Source organism: Mugil cephalus, chromosome 1 (assembly GCF_022458985.1).
Source record: "Mugil cephalus isolate CIBA_MC_2020 chromosome 1, CIBA_Mcephalus_1.1, whole genome shotgun sequence".
NCBI classification, from domain to species: domain Eukaryota; kingdom Metazoa; phylum Chordata; class Actinopteri; order Mugiliformes; family Mugilidae; genus Mugil; species Mugil cephalus.
In genome coordinates this window covers 10,523,077-10,545,334 of record NC_061770.1, presented here as the reverse complement: position 1 = coordinate 10,545,334, position 22,258 = coordinate 10,523,077, and the positions used below count along the sequence as shown (strand labels likewise).

The window sequence follows — 22,258 nt, the reverse complement described above, 5'->3', positions numbered from 1 at the left end:
GAGTGGTATTTGGCTAATAGGAAACTCTCATCATTGTCGGGCAGCTATTGTCCAAACATCTTAGGGTTTAAGATTATCTAACAAACTAATGGTGGCAGAAGGACTGACTCCAAAACTGTGTATGCGGCCACATTGTCATTTCCATTCAATTTTGTATATTTGTGATTCAGAAAATGCACACATTATTTAAAAAATAAGCTTTTTCACAACACACTGACACAGACAGTAACTGATTACCGTATTCAACTCTATTCATCTTGTACTCACAGAGCAGAGTGAATTGTATTAGCTACACCTCTGCGTTTCGTGCTCTCTTGACTCCTTAACATCGTTTCTCTGTCTGCATTCTCCTTAATGACCGAAGCCTCGCATCATCTGTCATGTTAAATCCATATCAACATTTGATTAAAATATGCCAGTGCAAGGATTGATAAATGACTTTCTGCTGTTGCTGGGATGGACGCAGGTCAAACCATTAAAACTGAAAACAGAGCATGTGACAGAATATGATAAATAACTATCATAATCACCTACTGTCAACTGCAGAATAGATTCATGTGACAAACCACTAAATTATCAATCCACCAGGGGGAGCTCAAGCCTGAACTATGTGTGTCATCTGCTGTACGAGTGACTGCATTACTGCTCTGTCTGGTGGTCTCCCATTTCCTGACAGGTTTCCTGTCAATGACCCTTTGTTTTTATTGCATTCTTGTATTATCACTTGTCCTGCTAGCAGGCATGCAGCACTTTATCTAACATTATTCTTTTCTGATGTGGCGATCACATCAAGGCCCACATATGACCTTTGGGCTGATATTATGAATAGGGAGGAAGGGAGTTTATGTCAAGGGGAAGCAGAGCAGATATGGCCAGACAGGCAAAAAGCTAATTCGTGGAACACCTCCCACTAACTGCATAATCGGCTTAAAAATAACATTTGTTTCAGTGAGCAAGTAATTTTACAATAGGGAACGGAGACTTTCAAACGGATGGAGAAAATGAAAGATGACTATGATAGTGGTTGACACACAGGAACATGAGAGAAATGGCTCCGGTTATTAACAGAGAGAAAAAAAAAACGTGATGATATTTCCCTCGAGGTTGCGATCAGATTTGAAATGTCTGTGCATGTGCGTTCTAAGTGGGTCAGTGGAGCAGGGCTGAGCTCAGCGATCTATACTCTCATCCATAATTCATCGGTCTCACAGAATGACATAGACTGAGAAGGGAGTGGCGGGGAAGCAATCGCATGGCCTCACTGAGTCCGTCTGTTTGTTTTATCCGCTCTCCCTCTCTCAGAATGAGCAATTTCCCTTTGAAAACAATCTCATGGCCACTCTGACAGAGGAGAGGAAAACCAAACACATCTCTTTATCAGAAAGGCGCATGGTAGTTTATTTGGACAACACGTGTCAAAGAAGCCATTTTTAGAGCTAGAGCGGACATTAGGCTGAGTGGAATATTGCCAGAGGACGGCGTCTGAGGAACAGACGTGTAGGTTAACTCAGTGACAGGCCAAGTATGTGGCAATCTCGGAACGGCTGAGAAAACAACAAAGACACACAAGCATGCCCACCACTCACACATACATGCACAAGCCCTAAGAGGAAGGACCAGCTGCAGGCCAAAAATAAATACACAAAGGATGACCCATAGTGACTCACTGCTGACATGCACACTTGTGTGCACACGACCTCACGCACAGGCACCGAATAAACAAAAAATATTCATTCAGGTCTCAAGTTATTTCAGGTTATTTCCTAAATGAATGCAATCCAACCGGCTCAAAAGGTGTAGTCAGTCTACTTCTCGAGTTGTGTAACAATAAATCAAAAAACCAAAAAAAACCCCACATAATTCATTTAAACGCCCTTGAAAAGTGAACTCGATCAGCGCTGGTTCAGACATCTGTCTATTAATAGCAGCGGAGAAAGAGGCAGAGAGCTGCAGCAGACTCCTTCCTCTTTGAGACCCAGATTAGAAACCTATAAAACTGTCTGAGAGGGAATAATTAGTTCAACCTCACAGCTTTATCTTCTTCTGTCTTTTTCCATCACTCTGAACCTTGTAGATCACACACACGTTCATTTATCTTTCAAATCATTCCTCCGCCCCAACTTCCTACAGTGCCCTTCATCAAACCTTTCCTTTCACAACAACACAACTGCAAAGGAATTTCACACATGATATTATTTGTCATGCATCCACTGTGAAGCTGTGCTGCATGTTTATATGGGTCCAGTGTTGTGTTGTGAATGCTAATAGCAGCCAGTACCGGATGAGGGCGTTGGCCTGTATGTATAATAACATGAATATTCAACGGCCTAATTAAACAGGCTGGGGGTACGCTTCAAAGGAAACACAAACAGTTGGGTGGAAAGTTCAGGCACACACAAAGACACACAAAGACACACATGCACAAGGTAACACGCCTACACATGCATGCCTGCATGTTAAAGATGAGCAAGCGATTCAAGTCCGCTCCCCGGATTTTACATGGCACAAAGAGCATTTACAGTGAATCTATTCATTTTGTTTTGTTTATTTCCTTTGGAGTGGAATTCCCACCAAGATCAGTTAAATGTCAAAGTTTTCTTTACTGTCAAGTCAGAGGACTCACTTTAAATAACAGGAAACAGTCTTTTCAACGTTTGTTACACCCAAGTGACAGGGTGCGTTTTCACAATTTCAGCTTCTACATTTCACATACTTAAACTTAATTCCATGGATTAGAGCGAACAGCATTTTAACACGAAATCTGCATAGTTGATGCACAGAGTCTAATTTTAGAGGACACATTTCCCCTGCACCTAAGAGGTTGTTATTGCACCAGACAGGCTGATGAGGTAGCTGTGAGATCAGACGGGGGACCTGCGAGCATTCAGCTGGGTAAAGCCGCTCCGGCCTTCTTTGAACATCACCCTGTTACCATGGAGATGGGCAACCGGCTGTACTGTCTGAGCGCTGGACACACATGAGAGGGAGGGCGATGAGGACTGACAATCTCTAGGACATTAAATAAAGGAAACAGTGAGAAGGAAAAAAGGTGTGGAGGTAGGAACAATGAAGTATGAAAGACTGATTAAATAACAAGTAGATTTAGATGCTTGTTCGCGAAGGAAAACCTGTTTGATCAGAGATGCTGCAAGAAATCTGCACAGACAGATGACAAATTGAGGTAAAACACAAACGAGTGCAGAACAAATCTGCACGTTTCGTGTAGAACCTGCTGAATGGTTTGACGAGGAGTTGGAGAGTATGATTTTGGGCTCTCCCAGATTAAAGTTGGCAATAACTGAGAGAAATTAGTTAACGATATGTTTCAAAAGAATTGGACTTTGTCCCTCCAACAGGGCACCAAAGCTTTTCTGGCGCCACATTGTGGTCAAACACCTTTCTTAAAGTGACGCCCATCTGAACAAACACTCGCAAAACACACAAAGGTGCACTCAACCCACAGGCAGCAAGCAATGCATGTCAAGAGACAGTCAGAACGGGACCGGATGAGGGACCAGGACAGAACATCCATTGTATTTAATTCGTAGTCAATACTGGTGTTTGCACTGGTGATCAAACACATTATAGAATTCAAATCGATTACAGCACAAACACATCACTGCTGGTTATTGATTAAAGAAGGTAAGGCCATATTTACACTACGCGAACAAGAGATATATGTTTTTTGTCTGAGATGAGGAAACAGATGATATGAAGACAGAGCCGAGGGTTACAGAACAGGAAACAAATGACTGTCGTGATTAGAAATACATTTTTTTGTTCTTTTTTTTTTCAGCTCACAAGCCGCAGATCTGCCAAACCCATTAGCGGCTTTACACTGCTTCCTCATTTAACTGAGTCTGCAATAGGATCTCATAGTTGATGTCAACAACCTGGAATAATACTGAATCATGATGAACAATTTGCTATTGGCTGTTACTTAACACACTAGAATGACACAATCTTCAGTGTGGACTAAGAGCACATGCTTCATCATCCCCATGTCTCTCTCTCTCCCTCGCTTTGCTGAAAGTCAATCGAAACCCAGTTATTTGATTATACACGGGTTTGACTGCGTAGCTCTGTGACTGCTGTGTTTGCTATGACCGGAGGGCAGTCTGCTGTTCCAACGCTTGAGAATTATCATATGCATCTGCAGTCCTGATTGCACGGGAGTGTGACAGAGCAATGTCCCAGGCTTGTCTTTTGCAGAGTTTCCAAAAAAAAAAAAAAAAAAAAAAAAACCCTCAATGTCACTAAAATAGTTCCAGGACAAGCTGCGTTGTCCTGCTGCAAAGGTCACAAACACTTTCATCAGCACACAGCCGACAGCCTGAGGAGGTGGGAGACGATTAGAGAGCGCAGTGATGAGGACGTTGAAGTAGCAGGGACAGAACAAACCTCAGGGGACCAGGTGATGTTTGGTTCTTCTGTCTGACACTTTTTTTTTTTACTGCGTGCACACAAATCTGACAGCCAAGTCAAACTCAAACTGAAACAGACTTTTTTTGTTTTTTTTAACTATACACTGAGTACTTAATGAAGAAAATTCAGTAAATTAGCAAAAAGCAAAAAATATACTTTGAGTTGAATTTTTTTAAAAAAGTCCCAAATATGAATGATATATCATTTTAAATATCCTTTTTTAATCTTCCTCACAATTTCTTCAATAAAACTGTCTGCATGTCTTTTTGACTTAAACCACATTGGATGCATTTATCCCAAAGGTCAACACAAACATAACTGAGTGAACTATAAAAATAGAGTAAATTAAATTCGCTACCTTCTGATTGGGTCCTGTTTAATTAACATTACATGACATTAAACTGCTTTTTAATGTGTGTCTTCCATGTGATGTTCTTCCATGTGATTCAATATTCTTTCCATACACATACAGTGGGAACCAAAAGGCTGATGAAACTTCATTTCAAGTAAGTCTGAAAATAAACTTGAGGACAGCATTAACACAGTTATGACAATTGAAATTACAATATGTTGGACTGTTTCCAGATAAGCAACCAAATTCAGGCAAATTTTGTGGCATTGACCATGTTAACTCCTTTCTACAAAGAAGCGTTCGGATGACACTCAGGTGGATTTGATCTACTCATCAGGAACTCGTGAGAAGTAAATACAATGCAGCAATTGTTCACCTATTATGTACATACTAAGACTGTGCCAGTGCCTCAAATTTCCAGAAGAACAATGCTTACTAAGTAGCAGCGTCACCGCAGCAAAGTGCCAGAAGTCAGATTATTACACTAAGCAAAGAGCTGGTTTCTTTATATGAAACAGAAAAAGGGCAGCTCTAAAGGGTTTTAAGGGAACACACAACTTGGCAACAATGCTATAGAAAGACGGCTGTCTAGCAGTGTCTCAGAGGACGATTAAGTCGCCTCATCAGGACGGGAAACAAGGCCACAATGATGAATCCAAGGAGAGAAAAAGACAAGCAGACAATGAAAAATGGTTCTGATCCTCATGAGTTAAGACATCTAAACTAAATACTCTATCCTGACCATGGAGAAGAAGTACTCTGTCCAGAAACTACTTGGAGATCAGAAAGACCAAGGAGTGCTGACTCATGTCATTAAGACAAAACACTAAATTTGACACAAATGCAAAATATAAGTAACACAGAAGTAAACATTTTAAGTCGGCTTAATACTGAATAATAAAAATAGTTTAATTTTAGACCACATTGCTGAGATTGCTGTTTTATTCTGCTAATTAAAATGTATAACCTTGAGGCATTTTGTATTGAGCTTGGCTGTTGTCTCCAACATGAAATCCCAACATGTAGTGATGGACAACAGAAGACAAAGGATGAGCAAGTAGACAGGTGGGCATGTGGAGATATGTCCTGAGGGAAAGTGAAGAGGTCATCTGCCCAACCCCCTTCTCTTCCAATATTTCCCAACATCCCAAGGTTAGTGAACATTTGCAGACAGGCCCTGAAGGAGGTTATGATCTCAAAAATAAACACAGCTTCAGTGTCTCTCAGACACAAACATTTTATGGTGAGTGAGGAGTGGCCCAGAGGGTTGTCTTGTGTTTCATCTCGACTCAATAGCTCACATCCAACCAGACCCCTACCCCCCTGTACCTGACCAGACCTCGTCCTAAACAAGTCTTCCTTCCGGACCCTACATATTTTGCACCCTGCACCCCTGCACTTCCTTTATTTCTGCTTTTTTTTCTGGGTTCCTGTCTGAAAGTGAGACTGTGCATCTGTCTGCCCTGATTTATGCACGTCCATGTTGTTGCTTCAAGGCACACGAGCATCATCATCATCATGTGGCATCAAAAATGAATAGGGTGGGTGTAGTCAATCAACTAATCAGCAGTTAATTGTAATTAATCCCACAGGCTGAGCACCAGCTAAAGAACAGCAGGCGCTTAACCGACCTTAGGCTGGATTTGAACACAACCCTCCCAATCTCTTTAACACCACCAGGGGATAGATATATCAAACCCAAGGAAGCATTAGAGCATAGCCACGCACTGTTATTGCAAATGAGTAATAAATGCTCCCTAATCAACAATAATCAAACATAATATTTACCAATAATTACACACCTTGGTGACGGTGCCAATCAACATTATAAGGTGCCACTCTTATCGCTGTAGCATGAGTTACTGTTTAACAAGAGTTGAGATAAACTGCATCAACAGACCGTTCGGTTACCGTATGGATTGAGCTACTTAAAAGTGAAGAGAGAGTCAAAAGAAAATCTCTGTTCACAAAACAAAAATGTTTGTATCTAAGAATCATGAAAACAATGCTTTCTTCTTAGTTGTGAACTAGTGGATATGTGTCCTGCCCCAACTAATAACCAGGACAATGATTGTCATTTCAATTTCGGTAAAGTAAAACTGCTCTGAAGCTCTGATCAAACAGCCAAAACCACCATCTCTTGGCACAATACCAAATAGCTGGAAGACAGAAATAAAGACAGAAAGAGAGAGGGGTGGAAAGGGATATGCCACAGCGCCACACAAGTATTATAAAGATAACAAAAGGCTTTGCTTGCAGCAAAATTTGAAATTTTTCATCTCTGTATGTAGCTGCAGCTTGAAGAACGCATGGCACTGATATCATTTTAATGGTGTGTAGATATCTTACCTTGGAGTACTGTCTACGAAGGCTGAAGCGCTGCACCATCCTGCCTGACTCAAGGACCCACAGCTGGATCCCCTGCTCTACTCCTCTCTGCTGATATCCCTCCAAAGTACACACTACCTCACATAATACACTCCACAATCACACGCAGGAGCACATGCTGAAGGCACACACGTTACCCTCCTCTCCAAACATCCATGTGCACACATTTCTAGTCCTCACTGCTTCCTCCACTATGCAAACACAAGAGAAAGGAGCCAGAGGAAAAAGAGGGTGATGAAAGAGGGGAGGCAGAGCAAGAGGAGATAAAGACAGCTCAGCTGTGTTGCCCTCTACTCTATTTTCAGTGGTCCCCTGAGCTGTCCCTTTCTCACAGATACAGTCACTCGCACAAGATGCTCATATCACATGGCTGTCAATGCACAAATGATTTTCTGTAAACACAAAACGAGGTCTTACATTCACACGTGCACACACCCCTCCACATCCTCTTCTGAACACAGAACTGATGACACATTCACACACAGCTAGTGCTCCGCTCTCACTCATCTAGGACGAGGTAAGGTTGCCTCTCGCTTCCTTTCAGTGAACCGAAGGGTGGGGTGAGGAAGAGGAGGAGGGGGGTTAGGAGAGGAGGAGGGACCAGCTGACTGTCTGCATTAACTCTCTCCAGGGAGGGAGGACGGGGACGGGCAGGGGGGTAAGAGAAAGGAATAGAAAGGGGTAAAGGGAGGGGAAATATTGAGAAAGAAAGAAAGAAAGAAAGAAAGAAAGAAAGAAAGAGTGCGACGATCAATAAAAGAACTGATAACTCAACGGAGATTCTTCCTCCTTAAAATACACCACCCTCAACCTCTGCCAACAACAGGATCCCACACACCTCCAAGGTCAACCATGCCGTTACTATGGAAACCAGAGGAGGGCGTAGTTCTAGGCAGCCTGCCGCAAGTTTTCAGGGTAACCACGGCGACCACTTGGATAACCTTAATGACACCGCTGTGTTGCTGTGCGGCGATGTCAGAGATGAGTGGGACAGGTTGTAATGTCTGCCAAGGGTGAGCAGCAGACACCACAGCTGCACACGGCTGATGACCGTCTATCTATCACAGACGTCTGCGTCTCTCAGCGCTGCTCCACCATCCCAGGTGAAGACGTTTGTACGGGACAGAGAGAAATTCGGTTTGACAAGAAAGACAGAAGAACTTTATTATATTTAACAAGGTTATAGATGTCACCTTGCAGGTCTAAGCTCACTACTCACCATTGATTTATCCAGATATCTGTGACACACTGACAGTCGGTCGCTGGCATGGCTTATTTCATTAACTCAAGGATCAGTCTAGTCTACAACAAACATGAGGTCATAATGCAAACGCCACCTCCACATGAACCAAGCCCAGTGCTGCTCACAGCGGGTTAGCTTGTCGGACAGCGACCTCTGGTGGCAGACAAGGCCAACTGCAGTCTGGTACCCCAGAGATTTTTACTAATCCGAACCTGAGGTCAAGGAACAGCCACTGCAGAAATGCCATGATATAATGTAATCCTAATGATCTGTCAGAAACCAGTTATACAATAAACAAAGTAATTTCATTTCAAAGTGGCTACATACAGTTTGGCACAGACCTCAACAATAGAGGTAAGTCCTATCCAGTGGCCCTTTCCCTGTGAGAGACAGTTTATGAGAAAAATTGGTCATGCTTCAAGGGCCAGCTGTTTCTTTATTAAGGAATTCTTTGCTATACAGTGTATGTTTGAGAAGTTATACCTGTTAATTGAAAACTAAACCCTAATAACCTCATGAAGCTGGTATTGGTGTGGTTCATATTGCTCAGATCTGTCATCGAGCTAAACAGTGGCTAAAGTATTTTGTACACACTGCATGTGTTGTTTCATAGTTTTTTTTGATTAAAGCTTGAACATTTAGCAAGCATAAAGCTGTATTTACTCTAAACCCACAGTAACAACAGACCACCAAGAGTCATTTGCAAAGTATACATTTACAACTTTTCAGCCCTGTCTTAAAATAAAAGTTCGGGCATTATGAGACATGCATTCAATCTGGACAAGATGGGGGACAAAACTGTCAAACTGTAAGTTGACATATAAAACACTCTGCATTGAAGGCGTAAAACAATGTGAACTAGAACAAAGAACTAGAACTAGATTTGGTCCGTCGTCACTTCCACTGGAAGTGTGTTAGAAAAGGACCTCTTCATGACCAGTGGTATAAGGACTTGATATAAATATGTTCATATAGGCACCTCATTGTTGTATCATTTAATACTGTTTACGTGCTTGTGTTCTGTGTCATGTACTTCTTTTATTTCTGTTTAGAAACAGTATAATTGGCCTTAGTTACCGTAACACAAAATGCATCTTTTGCTTGAATCAGTTGGCAGATTTGGGAGAAATCAAACAGCAGTAATGACAGAAAACTGGGCCTCCTCTTAGATTCAAAGCTGAGGCGGCGGAGAATTTACATCGGCAGCGAGGTGAACCTCGGCTTTTGATCGACACTTCAGTGACGTACAAGTCTGATACCGGTAGAAGGGAAAAAGAGACACGTCGATCAACCCGTGCAGCGATAAAGATTAATGGTTGCTGTCGCTTACCCTGTCCGTCTCCTCCGTAGACTGGTACCCTGACGACAGCACCACATCACCGCCGGGGGCAGGGCTGCTGGGTGTGGTGTCGGTGGTGGAGGAGGAGCGCGGGCGGCTGGTGTGCTGCTGCGGATCATGGGTGTATCTGCGGTGCGGGGCCTGGGGGCTACCTCTCAGTAGGGGATCCCGGTCTCCGCTCCCAGATACCGATACCGACCCGGACCCCTTACTGCGGCGGCTCTGCAGGCTGGTCCCACGCCTCATCATGCCCGCAGCAGCTGAGCCCAAGCCAGCTGCAGAAGGAACCACATGAGCAGAGACACGGTCAGAGTCATAAAAGCAGGACCCCGACGCGTCCTCGGGGGCAGAGGGGCACGTTCCACCTGCTGACACCACAGAGGAAGATGATGAGGAAGATGAGGAGGTGATGGTGGAGCGAGAGAGGGAGAGACGTTTGCGCTGTTGCTGGAACAGCTGTTTCAAACCCTGGCCAAGAACCCCCATGCTCTCCCTGGCGTTCTGGCTCATCTTACTGAAGGAAGGGTGCTCTGACTGGGATGAGGCCCTCTTCAACCCTGGACCTTGTGACCCCCCTGAAACTCCTCTAAATCCAGGACCTGAACTGGGCTCCACCCACTCTGGCTCCCTTTGACTGTCGTCCCCGTGCTGCATTTGTTCCTGCTGACACTTCATGAATAGCGGGGAGGAATTGTCCAATCAAATAGCCTACAAATCCTTCTCTCTGTCTATCTGTCAGGCATGCAGTAGGTCAGAGGGGCTCAGTGAGGGAGAGGGGATGAAAAAATAGGGAACAGTGGAGGTGGAGATGGGACTGATGGAAGGTTGGATCGGCTCATTGGTGGTCAGAGGGATGGATCCAAAGAGGGAGCATGCATCTTTGATTCAGGAACAAGTAGCCATGCTGGTCTATTACAGAAGGGAGAGGAGAGAGACAGGAGATGGATGAAAAGGGGGCTGTAATGTCACCTAGATCCAGCGACAACATCACACTTTTCACTTCAGCTTTGAACATTTGCATCCTAAACTGCATGCAAATGACAGAAATAGCTGCAATCATTCTGTATTCAAATATCCTGATGCTGTCTGGTTTATCAAATTGAAGTAATAAAGCTGGACAAACAAGCTGGATCCAGGTGAGCTGGTGTGCAGGCTAAATATATGAACAGTCTGGAGTGGGATGTGGTTTTGAAAACACAATAAAATTAAAAAAATGACACAGAGATAAACAGAGGGCAAGAGAGGAAATAACATCATGGCTCCCCACTTACCATCAGCCCAGCTGTCATCCTAGTGTGACTCACTCTTCTGGATTACCTGAGAGAGGTGGGCGGGTGAGAGAAAAACATTGTTTAGATTTATAATACACACTGTCACTGACCTCAAGGTGCTCAGGTCACTCTTTCTGATTCCAATCAATTTCACTGCCAGTGGAGAATATGACACATTTCGAGCAAACCACGCATGATATTGATATTGTGAGAAACGACTCGAGTGTGTTTGTACGCGTGCTCCTTTAGGAGCTCATTTATTGCACCCACTGGCATCCCTTCTTTATCCTGAAGAGGTACCAAGAGACAAGGATTTTCGCATGAGAAACAACCGGCAGTGCAGTGCCACTAACGCAAAGTGCATGATCGCCTCCTGCAGCCTTGAACGCTGCCCGGCTCAGTTTAAGTCAGCGATGAACCCAGCAGAGTAGACATATGATAAAATAGAAGTCGTCTTCCTCAGGAAACAACCTCATTGGTTGAAGAGTGATCACCTCATAGATGAAGCCATAGACAGGCAGGCAGACAGCCGATGCCTCCTTGCAGCTTTAATAGCTGCTCCCACTGAGGGCAGCAAAACAAGCAAGGCAGGAACATCGACAGCCCCTGGGGAGGGACACTTACAGACTATAACTATATTCCTTCAACTGCACCGTCAGGTCAAGTTGGACGTACACAATTCATCACAGGCAGATAGCAAATCACTTTTCACTAAAGTCACACTGTCACTGCCGAGAAGAGGCACACTGACGCACATTGATAGATTCCCACGGTTAGTTTTTAATTTCTGCGCAAATTTATCTGAAATCTGGCCTTGTCTAATCTTTTCTGTTCTACAAATTCAGGCCGTCAGGTACTGATGCGCTTAACTCGGAGGATGTGTATTAATACGGGAGTCTGTGCCAATCAGTTAAGTGCGACTGCTGCCTCCCAGGGAAAAACGGCAATCGCCTGTCACCTGGAGGGTCACGGGGGGGAGCTAGAAGCTGCTCCAGGTGTCATTGGGCGAGAGGTGGTGTTTACCCTGGGCAGGTCAACGGTCCATCACAAGGCTAACACAGAGAGACAGACGACCATACTCACACCTACGGCCAATTTATAATCAGTGAAGAAGTCAGAGTACCCGGAGAGAACCCACACAGATACAGGGAGAACATCCATCAGCTGATCAGGGATTTGAGCCCAGAACCTTCTTGCTGCGAGGCATCAGTTCTAACCACCATGGCATCCAAATCCGCATCATGATGTACACTTTCTACAAATGTTTAGTGTGATTAAATAAATGAAGTATTTCTCGTGAAATGAGTTCCCTTTATAAGCGAGCTCTTGAAGCAGTAGCAGTAGAAAGCGAACAGTCAGGCCCAGGCATGTAGCATCATTAAGTATACATGCATACTTGCTTATTGATCCATCCATGCATGAACCGCCCCCTAGCACAGCAAGCGACAGTGAAGTGTTATTCATAATGATCGGGTGCTGCGCTTTCATTAGAGAGCTGATGAGTGGAGGGAAAAACCGAAGTTAATCCTGCTCTGAAGCTGAAGCCGAACCTGAAGTCCTGTTCCGACCTCCGTGCTCACCCCTCCCTCTGTGTCAGCAAATCCCCTCCTTCATCCCCAGGATGATCCCGATGTTAAATTGGATGTTTTCTTGATTGCCTGTGGCTGTATATTCAAACCAAATCCTCTTTCGTGAGCCCTTAGAAGACAGCGGTTTATTGTCAGACTTGGTGTGTGTGCCTGCATCTTTCGTTTGGTTTAAGCAAGTCTCCATCGTGATGATGTGATGACACAATAGATTGATCTTTAATCATATCTGTCCCATTCTGCCCTGAACAAATTCAATTCCTGACATTATGCTCCTCTGACAGCAGTGACTACTATAAAAGACTCTGTTGACAATGTTCCACCCGGTATTCTTCTGATACTGATAAACAACCCAAAGGCATGAATAAATGTGATGTACAAGTATTTTAAAATAATAAATAACTAAATTTAGCACAGCCATTTGTTCCCAGTTACTTGAATGTCAATTTAAGGCCTGTCTTCCTCAGGAACAGATCAGTGATTATCAACTTATTAGCTGTGACAGCCGGGGTCAGAGGCCTCTGTGAGTCAGCACACTGCTCAGAAATTTCACAATGCTGCCAAAGGTAAATGACAAATGACCACATGGACAACGTCCTCTCTGGAACTGTGTCGGCCTCGCTCAGGCCCACACAGAAATACAAACGCACACAGTTGTCTATAATTATGAGCCACATTCGATTCAACTGAGCTGCTAGGGGTCTCAACGTCCTCGTCTTTGGCCAGCCTCACTAGAAAAATGGAGAAAAGGCTCAACAATAGCTTTGTTTTTTAAACTCAGAGATCATCGTTTAGATAACTGGAGATTCAACTCAACAAAACAAAGAAACCATGATATTAATACTTAAAAACAATCATCTGTTTCTTCAGCTTCCTGATTTTTCTGCTTCATTTGAACAAACTCAAATGAACCCGGCTCCCTGTAAATGTTCACTAGAAAACAAGTTGCAGCTTCATTCACACAGAAAGATAATGTGGCGAAAACCCATCACCTAACTGTCCAACAATCACATCCATTGTGATTACTGAAAGGCGATTCAAGATCAAACTGTTAAATGACGAAGTATCTTTGTAATCTTTGCAAAATAACCCAATCATCTATTTTATTCTGCTCTTGACGTAAAAACAAAAGCCAACTGGGCACGACCAACCCCAAGTAGACGTTAATCTGGCCTGAGTCTGACACTGAAGCAGCCACGTTGTTTTTTTTAACTCTAAATATCGCTATAGCTTAAACAAGCCGATGCAGTGTTTCCAGAAAAGTCTGAGAGCTGGCATGGAATAGGCCGCTCTTTGTTCCCTCTGAGCCACACACAGGCCCATCGCTGCTCTTTGTGCTGTGCCTCTTTCACTGACAGACACACATCAATAAGAGAGGAATTAGGCCAGAGAGTTCTGTCGGTGACGTTTGTGTTTGAGCGCACGCACAAATGTGTGCGCGTTTGTATCAGGCAGAAACAGAAAAAGAAAGAAAGAGGGAGATGGGAGAAATTATACAGTGTGGAAATATGGATGTGTGCATGCATGTGTGTGTGTGTGTGTTGTCTTTGACCAATGGAAACTGGACCATATCTCATTCAGCAGCTGCATAATGACAGCATAGCCAGGAAACAGGAACAATCGTTATTGTATTTGTGTGTGTGTGTGTGTGTGTGGGGCTCGGAGGCACAGAATAGGACAGTTGTGTCAGCTGTGACAGCGAAGGAGATGAGTTCAGCACACTGCACAAAGTGTGATAAAAGACACAACTTTGTTTCCGACAAGGCGAGCGAGCAAAGAGAGACAGAGGCTCACAGAGAGAGTGAAAGTGGCCGGACTGGATCAAAGGCTTCCTATGTTCTACATTGTGTTTTGCCTGGCTGTGTCGGGTTCAGCCCGGGCGCTACAGCACAGTGAGTTTGAATGAGGAGGTGTAAGGCAGGTAGTTCCCTGAAAGGCCCAGGCACACCGTCCCATTATGCAAAATGAAACCGGCACAACCCCAGCGCCAGAGCTGCACGCAGCTTTCCAGGAACAGGACAAACCAGAAGAGATGCAATCATTTACAATCTATCAAATAGACAATCAACATTTAAAGCCGCTTGTACAGCTGCCAGGGACATAACACAAACGTGAAGTGTACACGGTTATATAAAAAAAAAATAATATCCTATGGTCATCCACAGGAAGAGGTAGCATCACTGGAAAAACTGTTCCAAACGGTACCTTATATATTTCATTGAAAACTTTAATGCTGAATATTAATGTCTCGAATGTTTGTCACCGTGCTGACTCACTCTCCGTTACAGTCTATTTGCACTGACAATGTTTTTTTATGTGCAAACAGAAAGAAGAAACGCAAACTCAGAGAAGAGAAAGAGAAGAATGAAACCAACAGATTGTATACTGGGTGTGAGTCATCTAAGAGCGCATAACATGGTCTGTGAGGAAAGCCACAGACAGAGTAACAGAGCTGTGAAGCTGCTGATCTCTTACGGGCGTTAAATGTCACATATATCTCATGTAGGCTGCGCAGAAGGAAGGGCTGCTGAGAAAATCTAGGCTCCAAGGCAGCGACGTGAAACTTAATTGAAGACTGTCTGTGAGTCATCATCGGGCTGAATGTTGAACATTATGTCAGGCTGGGCGACCCTACCCTATGGCCGAGTGGTTAGCATACCACACGGAAAAAACAATAACCTCAGCAGATGAGGAAGGACCTTAGCTCGCATGCTCTCTTCACCGACCTACAACTTCCTCTCAGTCTCTCTACAGCACCTACCTAACAAACACCGTGGCGGTCCAGGCTGTACGTTCACCGAGGTCTTGTTTAAACGTCGCTGCGTCTGTGCTCAACACCACAGCAAGTGCCCGACTGAATAATTTACAACATGCACAGCACTGATACCGGTCGGTGTTGACTACAACAACAGTGCAGACAGAATGTGTCAGGTGTTGATGATGACGTTCTCTTCTCTTGCCAAGACAGATGTTCCCAGTGTTTAAGAGAAATTAGACGAGCGTGTAAAATATTTTGCGTCCTTTAAAGCGGTCTTCACTAAATAACGCGATGGGTGTTAAACACCAGTCAGGCCTCCAACTTGGTCCAGTATAGCTCATATTCCTCCATATTCATCAACTGTCAACGGGCTGGAAAGCACCTACACACCAGCTGAAATCTCATACCAGAGATTGTGTTAAAGGCAAACGGCCATAAGGAATGGGAAAGGGGATGCATGTCAGGGTCAACGCACTTTGTGCAGCTGAAGAGAGAGATCCGCCAGGTTATCAGGCCATAGGGCGCCTGACTCTTTGTGGTGCCAGCAAAGCGAGAACAATTTAACGCACTAAGGTTTAAATCATCCCCATCGCCACCTTTTTAAATAACTCTTTAGTCAGATCTCTGGGCTGTGGTAACCAGACACCCTACTCGGTGGGGTTACAGGGATCAGAAAAACCGAGCTCTAGTCTTGAGGCTTTTACTCTGAGCGTGATACCGGGCTCAGCATGTAGGCTGTGAGTCAATAATATCAGTTCTACACTCTGGGACAAGATTTAAATTGAAGGATATTCCTATTGCCCACCAAACCTCCAGGTGCATTCTTTCATTTTTTTGCAAACTGAAGACAAGAAGGGCTAAAACAGATTGGAAGAGACGTGATGAGAAATAAACAACAACTCCACTGAAACCATTTTCATCACAGATCATATGGGCACTTCACTACTGTTGTAATACAGACTTAAATACCAGAGAACCTACTTTTTCACACTAAAACAACCTCAGCCCTGTTTTGAAGCAACCTCTTGTGACACAGTGTGACCTCTGCCTCGTTTCTGCCCGTCTTCAAACAGGAAGGGATCAGAGGGAAGCAGCCAGCTCGTTGCCACTAGAAACCACAGCCTTTATAAAGGAATTTCACCTTCACTCTTCACTCCCAGAAGTGTGGGAGTCAGTCCCACTGGGGAGAATAAACCCAGTCTGTACACGGTTCACACAAACAATTTTATTTCATCTCTGTGATTTTTGACGTGAGATTAAAAAACAAATTAAAACTTCAGTCTAATTTAAGCAGCACTACGACACCTCTGCTACCCTGTGGGGTTTCAAACAGCAAGTCCCTGCAGGAGGAGGAAAAAGGTGAGAGGAGTATAGTGTCTGTGTATGTGTGAAAGGAAGCAAAAGGTGCTTCCTCTCTAAGATTTAACCCTTTGTCTTTGGAGCCATATTACTGTTCAAATGATGACTGTGACTGTTGAGAAAAAATGGATTGTCCAATTCGTCTTGCATGTCCTACTAGTCATTTTTGCACCATCTGTTCTGATGACAGGCTTTCGATGACTTATTTCCGTGAAGGCTGGTAGTAATGACGGCAATAACCACAATTACATGAAACCGGTGACCACTTCATAGAAGAGTACTGGTGCTTTGCCACACTGCAGCGTGGAGGTGGATGCAATGGTGATGGTTTTAACATGCGGCCAGATGTAGAAATACAACTGAGACAACTGACATTTAGTCAATTTTCAGTTCATCCTTTTAGTCATTGTCTAAGAAAGAGCACATGTGAAGTTAATTTTTTCAGTCTCTTAGAAAGTAAACTGGCCAGTGTTCACTATTTTATGATATTTAGTGGACAAAATGATTCACTGACTTATGGATTAATTAACATATCGAAATCTAATCAGTTTTAATAGCTGCAGCCCCGTTCAACCTTGTACCTCTTGCGATACCCACTTCCATCCCGCCGCCCTCACCTCACCAACCAGAAGGATGTTATTGCGGCAAACAAAGAAACGATCGCTCACCAGCTTTCCACTGGGACACAATGCTGGATGTACTGTACCGCTGCCAAGAACTGAACCTGCGTCTTTGGGGTATGTCTTGGTCTCTACAGAACATATCCTGTTTTAATCTGCAGCAAGGGGGAGGAGCTAAGCATTCAGCAAAATGAATACAAATCCTTAATAGTCCATTGGCTTCGAACCGAAGGTCATTTACACATATATGGACGTCTGGTAGATTTCACACAGCCCGTGATTAAGATAAATCAGCTCCTTGTAAATCTCTCAAATATATCAACTTTCAGATCTGACCTGGCACATCTGTACTGATGAGTTTCAACTTGCAAAGACTGGTTTGACAGGAAGAGGGCAGCAATCAATGGGACGGAGTCTGAATACTCAACACCAGCTAAGTGTATGGGTGGAGTCGATGGTGGAAAAACCTACATCCAAAAAAGGTTTCTGAGCCTCCTGCTGAAAAATAAACTCAAGCTTTCAGAGGAAGAGGTAGACTCTAAACAAGAAAGCTACTTTGGGCGAGGGCAAACACAGATCACAACAGGTGTTCCTTTTCTTCTTGAAAGAAGAGAAGCGACAGATGTTGCATTGCTGCACTTGGACAGGTTGACGTTTGCAAAATATTATTTGGACTAGGCTATGAGCCAGGGACTTTCCTGAGTGAGACGGCATATGTCACATGGAAGTGTCAACAGTGTTTGTGCTGTTACTATCACTGCCAGAAGAGGGAGACACTAATTCTACACTGTTGCTTTAATGATTTTTTTACTTGTGACACCAAAAATCCTCCTTCCTAAATCAACACTTATTCTTGTCCATCCTATTGAACAATACAGAGGCCTGGAGCCTTTAGATGCTGACAAACATGCACTGGGAGATTTTGGGATAAATGGACAGTAAGGAAATATGTCGACACCGAGGGCAACTGAACATTTAATCCCCCAAACTCCAGACTCAAGATGTGAATACAAAAATAATATAATATAAAAAAAAGACATTTTTCGGGACAGGTGTTATGTTGTGATGCGGTGCAGCAAAGGGCAGATAAATAAGTTGATGAAAGAGTCATTTTCCAAAAAGAAAACTTTAAGCAAACACCATATTGCCATGAAAATCTTAAAGTTTCACACAAACAGCGCTGCTGTCAGAGGCAGCAAACGTTTTGGGGAGTCCTATTTGTATGCAGCTTGTTACCTCGTGCAGACAAGAAGCATTTTCATGATTTACATAGCTAATTAGAAACACATACAAATGATGTTAAAGTGACTCCAGCGAGTCTACAAGACGCATGATGTCATACACAAGTAGAACCGCATCCAACATCTCTGTGAAAGACAGCCTCCCGTCGTCTTAAAGGAAAACATTTAGAGTCTTTACAATAATCGACAACAGACAATCCAATTCACGTCATCTATCTGATCCACTGTCTGCAGCTTCGCTGTGAGATATGGAGACTTCCTGTACACATGTGGCAATTTACCTCTCCAACCTCTCCGACAATGTGTTAATCTTGCACCGGTATCATAAGCTATCTAGCATAAGCACATCTTCACCACATCCTAGGCTGAAGGCATACGTGAAAGTGAGCACAAATAAGGCAAAGGCAAATCCACCTATTTTGCAAAAAAGTGTGCACACAAACGCATTACACTCATACAATGACTCTCATTTCTACGCTCAGCTGCCAAGAGTGAAAGCACAACGTGAGTGCAGCGGGGAACAGGAGGAGGAGGAGGAGGAGGAGGTGGCGGAGGAAGAAGAGGAGGGGGGGGGGGGGCCGCGTCATCATGGTGGTCTGACCATCGGAGTGAGACATGAATGGCTGTGTTAGCAGTGCCCTGAAGGGGCAGCCAAGCTCTCAGCCACTTAGCAGAGTATGCTGAACAGATAGCAGGATACATCATGTCACACTGGAGCCTTCCAACCACACTACATCTCTGCAGAGATGGAAACAGTTGTCAGAATGGATGAGTAGAGTAAAACAAACCTTCAGTCCATTTTTGTGACGATGGAGCAGCTTCTCTTCATTGCAGAGGAGATGACAATCAGCTACATCGGGCCCACAGGTCTGCAACAAAGGAAAGAAAAAAGTAAAACTATAAATCCTCTAAATGCTTCCTTGGCGCACTGCACTCCCTGCGTCTGCCTGGCTGACTGTTTGGGGTGGTGTGTGTGTGTGTGTGTGTGTGTGTGTGTGTGTGTGTGTGTCTGCCCGTCTCCTAGACACTGATAATAATAGGCTGCAGGGAAAAAATAAATAAATAAAAATGCTTCTCTGTGAAGAATACTAGACTTCAGATGTAATGAGGCTACATAATGCTGCTTTATCCATGGACCTTTTGGCCAACTAACTTGCATTAGTCAAGATGAGAGTAAACAAAAACAAACACAAATAATAGCAGTATCATAATACAAACACAAACTATGCACAAAACTTTTTGTTTTTTGCTCCAAAACCAACGAATTTGAAATGCAGAGTGAGAATATTAAAAAGTTGCAAATTTAAATTCCATTTTTGTACTTTATTTCCTTTTACACAAGAAACACAAGAACAATATCGTGGTAGTGTGATGACATCGCATGTAATATAGCGACCGTTACGAAAGATAAGTCCAAAAATTTCCAGCTAACTAACAAATGACACAGTTGACTAACACTTTACCCAAGTAAAAAATAAAGCATGAACGGACAAACAAAACTTTGCTGCCGTGAAATAAGACGAAGCAGAGTGAAAAACAGCTTTAAAAAACGTAGAAATGTTAGTTGAGAGCCGGTCAAGTGCTGCCAGTGTGTTCAGGGACACAGGTTGACAGTCCCGTTAGTGTGTCATGGTACAGAGCCGCTACTGCGATGAATTATCTACACAACGACACTCTGAAGGGGCCTCAACGCACAACACAAACACGCACAAAAGTGACGGTAAAAACAAGCCAAAACAACTAAACTGAGAACATTTTTTTTTCACACTTACAAGGGTGTGAGGAGCGGATACCAGTGTCCAGAGGGCTTCTGCACCTCCTCCGAGTGGTGGCGTCCGTCCGCCGCACGCACGGTCCGCCCTCCCTCCTCCTTCCTCGTTCTGACGTCATGGCGCAAGACGTAAACTAGCGGGAAGGAAGCCAGAGATTGTACAATACTGAGATGACTCACGTGTTCGCTTGAAACGCTGACACCTTTCCGTAATTGAAGCGACTTGGTGAAGGTTTGTTTTTCCTTCACCAAGTGAATCAAACTCTATTCTGTGTATAATGAGCTCATTTTGGACACGTTTAACTGAAAACAACTGACGGATGTACTGATCGTTTAGAAGTGCAACATTCAAAAAGTGCGAAAGTTAACCAATAGTAGGGAATAAGTTATGACTATATAGGCTACGACAACTGTATTAAATAAGTTAGTATTTTACAGTAAGTAGGCATATACAAAAAGAACATGTGTAATACTACTATTAATATATAGATCGGTATATACAGCTTGGATACCTAGTATACACAGACATATATATGCATATACATGCACATTAATGCGTTCATACATCTCTACCCTTGTTTCCTATCATTTCTGATGGTGTACAAAAACAGTCTCAGTCTCACAATACTGAGATGACTCACGTGTCCGCTTAAACGCTGACACCTTTCCGTAATTGAAGCGATTTGGTGAAGGTTTGTTTTTCCTTCACCAAGTGAATCAAACTCTATTCTGTGTATAATGAGCTCATTTTGGACACACTAAATTGAAAACAACTGACGGATGTGCTGATCGTTTAGAAGTGCAACACTCAAAAAGTGCGAAAGTTAACCAATAGTAGGGAATAAGCTATGACTATACAGGCTGCGACAACTGTATTAAATAAGTTAGTATTTTTACAGTAAGTAGGTATATACAACAAGAACATGTGTAATACTACTATTAATATATAGATCGGTATATACAGCTTGGATACTTAGTATACACATACATGTTTATGCATACACATGCACATTCATGCGTTCATACAAATGGTTTCCTATCATTTCTAATGGTGTACAACACAGTCTCAGTACTAGGCCTATACAAATAACACAATGTTTAAATTAAATATACAGTATACAGATTCCTATTTATGAAACAACTGCAGAGAATAACTGAAAAAGATTAACACTGATCCAGAAACATATTTAAATACATAAATTGTGGGGCTACACAAAGAAGGGTATAGGCACATTATGTCCTTTTATGTTTTTGTTTACTCTGCTATTTGGATTAAAAAATGGGGTTACCATGGATGCTTTCATTCGGATTTGAGTTACTTTGTTTTTACCGACTACATCTGCACAAACAATGAATAATACACAGAGAAATATAAAGAATAATACTTTGACAGAGGATTATGTATGTTTGCCCAATACAAAGACACGGGCTGACCTAGTTCATATCATTTTGGAAAACAACAATTTGAGTGTCTGAACAATGAAATCTGTGGATTCTAAGAGCAAACAATTGTCTGTATGTGGAGGTCACTTTATTGTCAGAATCAAATTAGACTGTGCCATGCATTGTCATGAATAATGAAAAACAAGAATACTAGAATAAAATATAGATATTATAGATATAGTCATTTAATAGTCCGACACATCTGTAAAAAGAAAAAAAAAATGTAATTATGATTATGCTGACTGATTATACATGAGGGAATGTGATTAAAGTGGCTGTGATGATCAATTCATTTCCTTTAAACTGAACCAAGGCTGGTTTTCACTGGTCGGTTGTTTGTATGTCAGAACGAACGAAGTTCACAAACTTTATCTGTCACTTTAACCCTCTTCAGCAACACTACTCAGTGGTCAACAGGTGCCTTTATTCAGGGATCCTTATGCATCGTGTGTGAGCAGACTG

At 43.1% G+C, this 22,258-nt stretch overlaps 1 protein-coding gene across 3 annotated transcripts in view; it reads right to left on the bottom strand.

The window, feature by feature from the left end:
* tmcc1a (transmembrane and coiled-coil domain family 1a) overlaps nt 1–20,446 on the bottom strand; it is a 38,830-nt gene extending 18,384 nt beyond the window's left edge. The window contains exons 1-4 of one of the 3 annotated variants that reach the window (XM_047589322.1): nt 20,355–20,446; nt 19,371–19,451; nt 11,019–11,064; nt 9,739–10,656 (exon numbers count right to left, since the gene is read on the bottom strand). In XM_047589322.1, coding sequence (XP_047445278.1) covers nt 9,739–10,422 — 684 coding nt within the window. In that variant the 5' untranslated portion in view covers nt 10,423–10,656; nt 11,019–11,064; nt 19,371–19,451; nt 20,355–20,446. Of the gene's footprint in view, nt 1–7,126; nt 7,652–9,738; nt 10,657–11,018; nt 11,065–19,370; nt 19,452–20,354 lie in introns of those variants that run through there. The other 2 variants (XM_047589327.1, XM_047589351.1) reach the window with 2 other exon arrangements.
* Nucleotides 20,447–22,258: the final 1,812 nt, after the last annotated feature.